The sequence below is a fragment of the Protopterus annectens genome, chromosome 3.part0 (genome assembly GCF_019279795.1).
Source record: "Protopterus annectens isolate FY-2018-M chromosome 3.part0, PAN1.0, whole genome shotgun sequence".
Classification (NCBI taxonomy): Eukaryota; Metazoa; Chordata; order Ceratodontiformes; family Protopteridae; genus Protopterus; species Protopterus annectens.
Genome location: NC_056731.1, coordinates 1218655818 through 1218668737, shown reverse-complemented (window position 1 = coordinate 1218668737; position 12920 = coordinate 1218655818). Strand labels below are relative to the sequence as shown.

At 40.3% G+C, this 12920-nt stretch overlaps 1 protein-coding gene across 1 annotated transcript in view; it reads left to right on the top strand.

Moving 5' to 3' along the window:
• Positions 1 to 12920, top strand: part of TXNDC5 (thioredoxin domain containing 5) — a 600564-nt gene that overhangs the window by 267475 nt on the left and 320169 nt on the right. The window contains exon 5 of the mRNA XM_044065418.1: positions 138 to 253. Coding sequence (XP_043921353.1) covers positions 138 to 253 — 116 coding nt within the window. The remainder of the gene's footprint in view (positions 1 to 137; positions 254 to 12920) is intronic.

Genomic DNA, 12920 nt, shown 5'->3' with positions numbered 1-12920 from the left:
TCTGTTAGCAGAATCTTCAACATTTTCTTTAGTATTGAATAGGCATCTTGTTGAGATGGTAGGAAAGCTATGTTAATGAAGGACCTTTTGTGTATGTGAAAATGATCCCTGTTCAAATACATCCACTCTTTTTGCAGGTTATCATTTTATCAAATTCTTTGCACCTTGGTGTGGCCACTGTAAAGCTTTGGCTCCAACGTGGGAACAACTTGCTTCTGTATTTGAACATTCTGACACTGTAAAGATAAGCAAGGTATGTGACTCATCTTGAAACCTAGAAATGTATTTTAAGATTAATTAACTTGACCTCTTTATTATGAAATATTGCTTGTTTGAGGTCCATCTGGCATGCCATTGCATAAAAAAAGTTGCAAATAGTAACAGTTACGGATGAACTCTGTCCATTCATAAGATGGTGTTGTGCCACTGACTCTCAACCTTATAATTTACTGTTCTTTGTTACTAATATAATGCTTAAGGATTTTGCTGACTTTATATTTACGTTCTGCTGTGGTGTAGTTCCTTTGTAATGTACAGTTTGCTTTTAGCATATCTTGATTACCTGGATTTTGGTGAAGCTGTATGTGTGATCAGAGGGGATGAGGCATTGGGTTCCTATTAAATGATCGAAGTCCCGCCTTTCTTGATCAAACTTGAAAGCACGAAAAGTTAAATAGCAAAATGGCAAATAAGCAAATTCTTTCCCTGGGAAAGAAATCGCTTGGCCACTTCCGGCGATCTCGGAGTTGGTATATTTAAGTAGGGGGGGGTGTGGGGGGCGAAGCCCCCTACTTTATGTAATTTTTACATTTTTTTTGTTTTGTGGAATAACTATTTTTTTCCCTTGGAAAAAAATCGCTGTTCTAAGCGTTCGAGATTGTCAGCTTTTGCTTACATGGGTTCGATAAATCATTGTTCGCTTTTTTAAGCATTTGATGATTTAACATAGACCCTGAGGTATTGCCCTACATTTATCTATCTAGCCTGGGTGTGTATTACCATAGGACAGTTTAAGCTCTAGTGGCGCAACATGAGCACCATTAAGTTTAGACAAAGATCGCACTGTCTAAAAAAGATATTGCTGCCATTTTTAACTAGTATGAACTGTTGTAGTTATTAGCCTTAGGAGCTAGGATTAAAATCATCTGCTGGTAGATAGTGCTGTTTGACACCGAGTTGCATTGAGTGAAACTAGTGGACACTTGTTCTGCCTAATGCTGTAATAAACTGACTTTTTTAAAACGTGGCAGTTTCAAGAATCTGCACTAGAATGCATGTATCTCTGTCCCTATTTTATAATGAAATGGGTGTTGTGCAAGTCATATTTAAGTGGATACATGGCTGTAACCAGCTCCTCACAAAATATTGTTGTGCTGTTTGATTTAATTTTGGCTGATGCATGTATTGTTGTTTTAGTAGAAATAGCACGAGCTACCTTCCTCATAGCCTTGGAATGTCAAGAGTTTTTATGAGTGTCTGGACGTTTGGGCTTTCCATCTCTGATAGCTATAGGAGGACAATAAGCAAATGCAAGAATGGTCTTCTGCATTACTATTCTATGGCTGTTTTGTTCCCTTGACCCATAATAATCCACCTCCCACCTTGCAGTGGTGGTGCTAAAAGGGTGCATATTGTGCACAATTAGTAACAAAATATTGTTTCCAGCTGGGCTTAATTTGGGGGGGCGGTCACAGTGACTGAAAACTGTTGCTGATATTAAACTAAAAATGAGGCCTGTGTTTTGTAATTTAATAAAAGATTTTTATAGATGTCAATGTTGCAGTACTAATTCTTTGGTCTTCCTGCTTTGGGGAAGCCTGTAGCCAGCCCGAATACTAGTGTCTTTTACCATTCCTCAGCCAGCGGAAATCTGCAGCAGACTGACATCTGCACATTGGGGTATAAAAAGGGTGTCCGTACCATCTTCAATTTATTGCCATGTAGTCCAGTACTCCACAGTCTGATTTTCAACATTGTCATTTTGTAGGTCAGCTTGATTTGCCAGAGATTTAATAAGCTTCTGATAAGTACCCCACTAAGGACATTTTTTTTCTCTTTCGTGTGAATATTTGTTTATGAATAAGAAAATTAATGGTTGTGGGGAATCTGCTTTCCACAAGAAAGGCAAAGATTTCCATACACACTGCCATTTTTGCCCAGGCACCGAGCACAACATTTTTAGCCATCAGTTCTGTGCTAAGTTAATTTAAAAAAAAAAACAGTAAGAAGTAGACAGTCCCTCTTGTTGCATATAGAATCTAGAAAAGCTGGCCCTTCCATTTTGGAAGCTGGCCCTTCTTCCATTTTGGTGTCTGCCGGTTCCCAGACCATTGTCCCAAAAAATGCAAAGACAAGTGTCCAAAGGAGAAGGACATCTGGGACACCAAAGACATTTCTTTTCAAGGTCCTTGACACAACACAAGTTAGACCCAAATGAGGTGCTTTTACAGCCCCCTGTTCCAATGCCTACTAGGCCCCATTCGTCTGGGGCAACCCATTCAGAAGTCGCCATGACTCACGCCTATACCTCACTGTGCAAAATCAGACTGACGTTAGTTGGGTCCAGAGCCAGTGTGCAGGCTCAGCTTCTGACTCCAAGTACTGATGATAAAGGGTGAGGGACGGTGGTATCCTCTTAGCCTGGATACCAAAACCCAAAATGCCTTCAGGTTTGCCTTGGCCCACTACCTCATCATCCCAGGTCTCTTTACTAGACTTGGTCAGGCTGGCCCAGAACTTTATGATTTGCATGAGGACCAGCAACCTACCCTGCAATAGGATCCTGCGCCAAGAATGTCCTCTCAGAAAACTAAAAGTAACACCCCCCGCCAAGCAATATTCTGATTTCTCAGAATCCAAGGGTTAGGAGGAATTATCCTATGTGGAAGATCTTCTCCTTCAGACTTATGACTGATTCAATGACACCCTATCCTCAGCTTTGCCTCCTGAGGATTTCATTTGGAGAGCCACTTCACAGGATGAAGTAAAGCTTCAGTTGGGAGTCTAGGGAATTTTTCTAAAGTTCAAACTCATTAGAAAGAGCTTCAGAACCTCCCACCCTCTAGACCTGTGGTGGTCCCTCCAGGACTCGTCTTGTATGATTTGTTCAAAGATGCATCACTGCACCCTGACTCTGTCTTCCCGTTGCTGCTAGAAAGCCTAACCACTTCTGTAGGGTATTGGAGTCTACCAAATAGATTGTGAACTGCGTCTTCTGTTTCAGCATTGTAAACTGCTTCCTGGTAAGGGTAGAGCTCATTACACCAGACATAAAGCCAACATTACTACATTTTTAAAAGGGATGCCCACATTGGTTCCTATTGCATGATCGCAGACACATTTTGTCGAATGCGTCTTGATCTGACCTAGTTGTTTTTTTCTTACTTTCTTCAGATTTATTCCTTGCTAGCATCCAGACAGTATAGTGACAAACCTTTAACTACAGTGGAGCCCAGACTGCTAAGAAGTGGCAAACCAGAAAATGTTCAAGAACTGTGCAAACCAAAAAATGTTGACCTAGGGAATTCAAGGACCCTTTCCCTTCCATGAGCAGTTGTGACCATCACCAGCACACCACCCAAACTTTTCAAACAGATCAGCCTAACTTTTGGTAGCCTTTGTAGATGGTAAACCAGTAGACTATTACCAAATAGATTGTGAACTGCGTCTTCTGTTTCAGCATTGTAAACTGTTTCCTGGTAAGGGTAGAGCTCATTACACCAGACATAAAGCCAACATTACTACATTTTTAAAAGGGATGCCCACATTGGTTCTTATTGCGTGATCACAGACACATTTTGTCGAATGCGTCTTGATCTGACCTAGTTGTTTTTTTCTTACTTTCTTCAGATTTATTCCTTGCTAGCATCCAGACAGTATAGTGACAAACCTTTAACTACATTTTTACACAAATAAAATGGCTTTTGCTAGTTTTCCAGAGTTTATATTTTCACATTGGGTGAGCTCTAATCCACCTGTTGATTAGACTGCGGACATCTTGGAAGTCTTATTTCTATTCATTTTACTTTGTCTCACTTACCTGTATTGACTTTGTATGTAATCCTAATTGTAACTATACGTTTGGTGTACTTAAGCTTTTCTCCCCATGACCCTGCTGAAAAGATGCTATCCCATCTCTGTCAGTTTGTTCTGGTCACATAAAATAAGTGAATGGTTAAAAAAACAGCTACGTTTGCTGAATACGGTGATGATTGGAGATGGCCTTCATCTTTTACTAAATTGTTATCCATTCTCCATGATCTACAAAAAGTTTATACCTGGGTAGAAGTAAAAACAACTTTAACATGACTAAATATCCTCACGGGTCTTGGAAAAAAAGTTGTAAATTGCAGAATAGTCTGTAAAACATGCATATATAAATAGTAGGCATGTGTTGTACCTAGTGCCATTTTGAAAGTGCAGCCAGACAGTAAGCATGTGAGAACGAATGTAGCTAGTCTGTGTATAAGTTACCTAAGTTAAAGTTGATACGCTTCAGTCGTAATGTGTTTGTAAATAATAAAGCTGCTTGAACAGAACCCACAAAGACTTCCCTATTACAGCCCGGCTAGATGAGCGAAATGGTGTCAGAACCGGCAGAGATTGATATTTGGAGCCATAAAATGCAGAGATGAGTGACGGTAAACTAAGACGAGCACAAAAAAGAACCAGAAAAGAACCAAAGTTAATGAAAACTTGCACAGTTTACTTTATATAAAAGATGAAGCAGAGCATTACAAGGGCACAAACTGCATTATTAAACAAGCTAGAGGCACAATGTTTATTAATGAAGCGAAATGTTAAGATTAAGATATTTGATAAAACAACTAGCAGAATAGCAAAACAAATATATTTAAAGCAAAACCGGCATGTTTAGAGTAAAATCAGCACAAGAAAAGTGCAATGGGCATGAACATTAAATGAGCAAAACGAATATAGTAAGGGGGAAAACGGCACATTAAGCATAAATAAAGCAAGGTGATTGCATGTTTTTTGGCAAAGTGCTTTGTTTTTGGCATAACTATGACTTTGTATTAAGGGCGTAACTTGAATTATTCAAAGTATCTCAAAATGTGTAAAAGTGCTTAGTGTGTGCTTATTACTGTGCATGTATTCCAAAGAGTGTTTGTATGTAAAGTGCAACTGTTTTGTAAAGTACAGTCAAAGTACAGCCATTTCAAAAAGTTTCTTCTACTGGGTGTGTCTAATCGCAAGTACTGTCATTACAGAGTGTTTTGCACTTTAAAGAATTATTTAGCAAAGTACCGCCATTTTGGGGAAGTTTGTGTGCCGGTTACTGTTTGTTCGCAAAGTGCAGTTACTTTGAAATGTTTCTTACTCTGAACTTCTGCCCAGTTCATTAGCACAGTGCAGTTAATTGAAATGTTTCTGTGATTTCTTGCTATACGGCAATTTTGAGTGTGTTACAGTTCCCGAGAGACTTATTTCACAAAGTTCAGTGATTCAGAGGCGTATTTTGCCATTGGGCAAATTTACAAATACTGGCATAAATTTCTGGCGTGTGTGTTTGTGTGTGTGTGTGTATACGTGCATATTTGCAAATCCCTTCACTGGTATGTATTAATATGGCAGATGAATTTCGAAAGCCCTCACCACTTGTATTTGATCAGAATATTGCAGAGATTTGGAGAATATTTGAGCAAGAATACAATATTTTTATACAAGCAGCTTATTCTGACAAAGATGCATGCACCAGGGCATTCATTTTGCTAAACCTAGCTAGGTCAGAGGCCATTGAAAGAGTGTTCATTTGTGTATGCACCGGCAGTATATGAGGGAGAAGGTGAAAATCATCATATTGTAGTACAGGCTGAATCAAGGCAAGACCCCGAGTGTTTGAAACTGAAATTTAGGGAAATGTGCAACCCTCTAACAAATATAACATGAGAGGCATTTGTTTTACACGAGATCAAAAGCCAAGGGAAACTTTGGCAGCTTATATTACTGACCTGAGAAACAAAGTTAAAAACGTGTTGGTTTGTTGACTTAAAAGAGGAGTTAATAAAGGACAGGCTTGTGTATAGTATTAATAGTGCTGCTGTAAGAAAGATTTTTCTTTGTGACAGTGATTTAACGTTGAGTAAAGCAATTGAGATTTGTCAAATCCATGAATTTACAGAGAGAGACACAAGTATGCTTGCAAGTGACAAGAGCATGATTTCAGCATGCTTCAGAGCAAATATAGATAGCGTTCAACACGAGGCAAATAGAAGCAGGCCTAATAACATGGCAGCCACAGCCCCTGCTGGAAAACTACGTGGTTTCCCTAGTGAACCAACAAGTTATAAGAAAGGTGCATGCTCAGTGCAGTACAAGCGTGAGTCAGCAAAACCCAAATCCATGTTTAACTGTTGCAACTGTGGTGCCAGTCAGGAGTCTAAAAGAGAAAAATGCTTCGCATTTGGTCAGCAATGCCAGAAGTGTAAAAAAAAATAAATAAATAATAGGACCATTTTCAAAAGTTTTGCAAATCAAGTAAGCCTCACACAATTACAAAGAAGGGTCACGCAGAAAAGCAAGTTAATCATCTAGAGAGCTGCAATTCTGCTTATTATGTAGATGGTGTATCAGTAATTGGTGAAAGAGTTGACGCAGTGAATTTGTTGGCAAAATAAGTGTTTTGTATTGTCCAGATTAATGGTAAATCCACTGAGCTCAAAGTAGACACTGGTTCCAAGTGTAATGTCATATCAGCAGACACATTTGCTAACGTGAGAACTAATGAGCAATTCATCATGGCTTGTAGTGCGAAACGTGTTGCTTATGGAGGTGAAGAAATTCAAACCGAAGGCTCAGTAGTAGCTAGGAACTGTTGCAGCTTGTTATTCTATGTAGTTCGAAGACCTGTGCAGTCATTATTGGGTGTTGGAGACAGTTTGAGAGTGAATCCGCTTTTTTACCCAAGAAGTTTGTCATGTAAGCGCATGCCCTAGTTCCAATTTTTCTGAAGCCATTTTCTGAGTATGCTGATGTTTTCAATGACATGTTGGGCAAACTTCCAGTTGTATATTCTATGAAGTTAGACCCAGAAGTCAGTCCAGTAGTCAGACCAGTGAGAAAGGTTCCAGTAGCTGTGCAAGATAGTCAAAGCTCAGTTGGATAAGATGGTGCAGCAAGGTGTAATTTGTCCAGTTACAAAACCAACTGAATGGGTGTCCTCCATGGTAGCAGTCCACAAGAAAGGCTCAGATGAAATCAGAATATGTATTAACCCAAGAGATTTGAACAAAGCATTAAAGAGACTGCATCATCCAATGCATACAGTTGAAGAGGTCTCAGCCCTAATACCGAATGCTACTTTTTTTTTTTTTTTGTCTTTGATGCAAAAAGTTTAATTTGGCAAGTGATGCTTTATTGCAAATCCTCATTACTGACCACTTTTGTTACTCCATTTGGCAGATATAGATTCCTGAGGATGCCGTTTGGAATAAATTGTGCAAGTTAAGTCTTCCAGTGTGCAATGGAGCAAATTATTTCAGGTGATCCTTGTGCCATAATAGTAGTAGATTTATTGGTTGGAGGCAATGGTGAAGCAGAGCATGACAGAAACCTTAAGAGAGTTCTAGATAGAACACATGAAGTGAACTTAAAGCTCAATCCTCTAAAAATGCAAATTCAGGCTACCAGAAGTTACATATGTAGTCATTTATTCACTAGTACTGGCTTAAGACCAGACCCTTCTAAGCAAGCAGCTATTCTTGAGATGGCAGCGCCAGATAATACAAGATGTACAGCATTTCCTTGGCATGAGCAACTGTTTAGGCAAGGTTATACCAGACTTCAGTGAGTTGACAGCACTTTAAGAGAGGTAAAGTGCAAAAATGTTGCATGGTCTTGGTTGGAACAGTACCAGAAGGCATTTGAAGACCTTAAGCAGAAAAATGACCCCGCCTACATTAAGATACTATGAAGTCAATAAACCAGTCACACTTTTTCCTGCGCTGCTTCAAAATTTGGTCTTGGCGCAGTTCTTCAGGAAGGCAGGCCAGTAGCCTGTGCATCTGGAACACTTACCCAAACTGAGATGCAGTATGCTCAAATTGAGAAAACTTTTGGCAATAGTATTTGCATGTTCAGAGTTTCATGATTATATCTATGGTCGAGCTATTCAGATTGAAACTGGTCACTAGCCTCTAGTTTCCATTTTAAAGAAGCCTGTGCATTCAGCTCCAGGGAGATTACAAAAAATGATGCTCAAATTTCAAAAGTACGACTTCAAAATGGTCTATACAAAAGGCAAACTTTATCTGGCTGATACCTTATCCAGATCACCCAGAAATACAACGGAACAGCTTGACGCAGAGAATTTTGACCTTGACGTAATGGCAGTGCATAAATTTTCTGCTACAAGACTTGATGAGCTGAGATCATACAAAGACTGATCCAATTTTGCAAAAGTTCAACTACTGCTTTAATGATGGATGGCCGTCAAAGCAATCTAGTGTACCACCTAAAGTGCAAACCTATTTTCCTTACAGAGATGCGATGTTGATGGACGATGGCATTATTTTCAAAGGTCCTAAAGTTGTTGTTCCTGCTTCCTTACAACATGAATATATCCAGATTTTGCATCTTGGTCACCCAACTTCCAAATCTACCAAAAGAAGGGTGAGAGAACTAGTATTTTGGCCTTCACTAGTGAAATACATTGATAAAGTACGCTGCTCTTGTTCAGTATGCAGTAGTACTAAACTGCATTTGCAAAGAGTATCACTTCAGCTAAGTCAAGTTCCTGAACTACCTTGGTCAACAGTAGCCCCTGACATATTCGAATGGAACAATCAGCATTACTTAGTATTGGCAGACTCTTATTCAAACTGGTTTGAGATTGATTTACTACCTAATCTGACATCCACTACTGTTATTACCAAATTGAAATGTCATTTCTCAGTCCATGGTAGTCCACACTAGTAAACTGAGTACCATTGTCAGAAATAACTTATTTCAGAAATTTGCAAGACTTTGTACATGTTACTAGTAGTCCAGAATATCCACAGTCAAATGGATTAGCTGAACGTGCAGTGGAGAGTGCAAAGCAATTACTTGAAAGGTCAAAGCATGACAATGCCGATGTCTTTTTGAATTTATCTCAGAAACGGACCTCGTGACGATATACTTGGCTTGCCTGCTCAGAGACTTCTATCCAGGCAAACCAGCACAACATTGCCTATTAGTTCCAGTTTGAGACTTAAAAGTTAAAACAACAGAACCCAATTATTCAAGAAGCGTTGGTTATGATAAATCGAGTACATTTCTTCACCCATTGAAAGGAGAGCTTGTGAGTTTACAACTGTCAAAATATTTCGACCGGATTGGTCAAGTAACCGGTATATATACCAAGCCAAGATCCTTCTTCGTAGAATCTGTGGGTGTGGAGTACAGGAGAAATTGCAGATATCGCCTTCCTGTACCAGAATTGTTATCGCTGCATTTTTCCTGTGATATAGACTCTAGCTCTCAGAGCAATCCCGAAAATGTTCCTGTTTCAGAACGTGTCTTGCCTTTTGATTCCATTCCTGATTATCCCGATATAGACAGTTCCAGTTGCCAAGTCTAATTCTCAGTTTTATGTCACACGATTTGGTCACACATCCAGACCTGGTGTGAAATGCACAGCAACTTGGACATAACTGCATATAAAGACATAGTTCTGTGTAAATGCATGACAAAAAAGCAATTTGTATTTGCATGTCAACTGATATTGTGAGCATCACATGATCTACTTCTCTGAGGGAGGATGTAGAGCAGTGTGTGCGATGTGTCTTTAAGAAGTATAGTAAGTGATGAACGTGCATTTATAAATAGCAGGCACGTGTTGTACCTAGTGCCATTTTGAAAATGCAGCCAGAGAGTAAGCATGTCAGAATGAATGTAGATAGTTTGTATACAAGTTACCCAAGTTAGTTAGTAAGCTTCAATCATAATGTGTTTGTACATAATAAAGCTGCGTGAACAGAACCCAGGAAGATTCTTCTGTTACATCCTGACTAGACAAGTGACAACTCTGACTTTCAAAAATGGCACCATTGTTAAAGGATCTAAATATGGTGATAGACAACAGTGTAAACATTAACCTCTGGTAGTACCAACGTCGGGAAAGCATATTTTGTAGATGATCTGATTCCAAAGGACATATCCAATTATTCTAGGGAAATCACTGTACCATTTGCACTTCAGTGAATCAAAGCATTCTTGTATTCAAAATTGGTTAATGAAGCCTTCAAGCAACTTGCACAAACCAATTTGAACATGTACAAATATTTATTCCTAGAAAACATATAAGGTTGCAAGAAATGAATTAACTCCATCTTCAGGAAGTCTGATTTTTGTTTCATATGTTATCTAAAAGTGACAGCTTCTGGAACTGGAACTTAATGTCTGGTCTGTCTGCCTGAAAGTCTGCACTGAAAATGTAATGTGGGGGAGATAATATCAAACCAAGGAACACAGAATTAAGAATACATATCATTAACAGAAAAAAACGACTCTGATACATTACATAACGTGTTCTGATTCAGAAAGCAGTTATTGTATTTCAGAAATCATTATGTATATTAGAAGTAGGAAGTCTCATCATGAGATTATGGTGGTCAAACTTGTTGAAAGGGCAGAAGATCACAATACTACAGTTAATACTACAAAACCTATAAGAAGGGCCTATAAGATCATCCTATAAAATTGTCTTTCAGCTCTGAAACCAAGGGACTACCAGGCAACACTGAACTTGTAAGGTGGTATCACAGAAAATAATCAGTGAAAGTCAATCCAAGTCCCTCTGAAGAAATTTTTCCATAGATACCCTACCTCCACAAAAGGGATAGTTCTGTTTTTCCTTATACGTACAATTGTATTTGTCACTGTTTAATCTAAAGGAGATATTTGAACAGAAATTTAAGAAAGTTCTGAAGTTCCCCTCCCCCCACTTCATGATTCGTAATAAGTCACTGGTCCTCCTTGGTACCAGTTATTGTGTTTTGTTTGTAGATGTCCTTCTATTCCCATGTTGCAGTATTTTGCATATGGGGTTTACTCCTCTAGTCTCGCGTACGTTCGGTCAGTATTCAAAAGCTTTCAGTCCCTCTAAGGTGTGTGAGACATCTGACGTGACTGAGAGAACGTGGGCCATAAAGTGACATTGACACACACCAGCCCTCAGAACTTTTCACCTGCCAGTCGTACTCCAGGTGTTTCTGCTACTGCCGATGCCAGATTTGTTTCGATAAGTACCCAGTTGAGGACCTTTTTAGTCTTTCTTAAAATCTGTGTTCATGTCATCCAGAAAGGGTAAGTGGTAGTGTGGCCGCCAGATCCCTCATAAGGACCCCCCCCCCCACAATAAGTGCCTTTTTTGTTTGGAGCGGTCGCACGACCACAAGGCCAGGCCTATTTGCCAGGTGTTCATACCTAAGACCTTACGTAGTCGCTTGTATGCGTTAAATCTTTACCTAGAAAACCAACGTCTGAAGCAGATTACTTTATGGATAGAGGGCTCCTTGGACGTCTCCTTGGAACCACCAAAAAAGAAGGCCAAGACTTTATGGCCATTGTCTACTGCTGAGCGTCTTCCGACAGATCCTCAGCCTGTGGCCAACATCAGCCTGGTACAAGGATCTGGACCCGGATCTGTCGATTTGGATAACGCGGGTACCTCTAAGGATGCAGCAGAATCCCTAGGCGGGAGTATGTCCACAGAGGCTATTCCGGCACCGGGTCTCCACCTGGAGGGGACCTGAGTTTTCTGAGGATACGTCTGATCCCTCCAGTCCTTTGCAGTCTCCTGTTTCTAGGCCTACACAGATGTCCGCTGGACCCCTTAAAAGGCAAGAAAAGAGAACATATTTCTCCCACAGCAGAAAGTATGCCTGATTGGCAGGCTTTTAGTCAAAGCCTTTTCAGTGCTTTTATGTCCCTGAGGCCTACCTCTGCTGTTACTAATTCCACATCACCTCCTCTCCTCAGCCCTAGGCCTCAGACTAGAGACGGTCACTAGGAAAGAGGAAGTCCTTTTAGATTCCTCAGAGGAATCACTTTCATACAATTCTCAGATATCCTCTCCTTTGGGGTACGGATCCCCAGAGGAAGAATCAGTGGACCCTGCCTCCCCAGTTGAAGATTTGACTTTTGGAGAAACTCTTTGCAGGATGAAGGAACACTTTTTAAAATAGGAATCCTCATAAATGGACTGAGGTACAAAAAAAGATATTACGACCTCATTCAAATGGAATCCCTCAGCCCATCTGCTGTTCCTCCTATCCTGCCTGCCTTTTTAGATGCCTTCTTATCAGCATCTCTTAACCCAGATTTCCAACCTCCTGCTCCACGCAAACCAGACAGACTTTACAAGGTGCCAGTCACTGCTAAGCATCTGCTTAAGTGCCCACTTGCTGATCCAGCCACTATCTCAGTCTCTACAGACAAAACCTCCAAGCTACTACCTACTTGCACCATTCTCCCTGCTGACAAAGACAGCAAAACTATGGAAAGGATGGGCAAAAAGATATATACTTTGGCTACCTTGCCCTTCAGATCTACAAATTACCAAACTCATATGGCTGTGTGCCTTGTCCCAGATATTCCAGACTCCCCTACCAAATCATCATTGCCCCCCCCCCCCCAGGAAACCCTCTCCCTCGCCTTGGGACCCTTAACTGTGTGCTCAAGAAGCTTATGCTCCTACCTTTTGAGTCAGCAAATAAAGCTTCCCTAAAGCATTGTACTTGGAAAACTGTTCTTCTAGTGGCCCATACCTCAGCCAGAAGAGTATCAGAGCTCCAAGCCCTTATGGCTATTCCTCCTTTCCTTGTTTTCCACAAGGACAGGGTTACCCTCGGGACAAACCCGTCCTTCATACCCAAGGTAGTGAATGACCTGTCCCTCAGTCAGGCCATACACGTACCTGT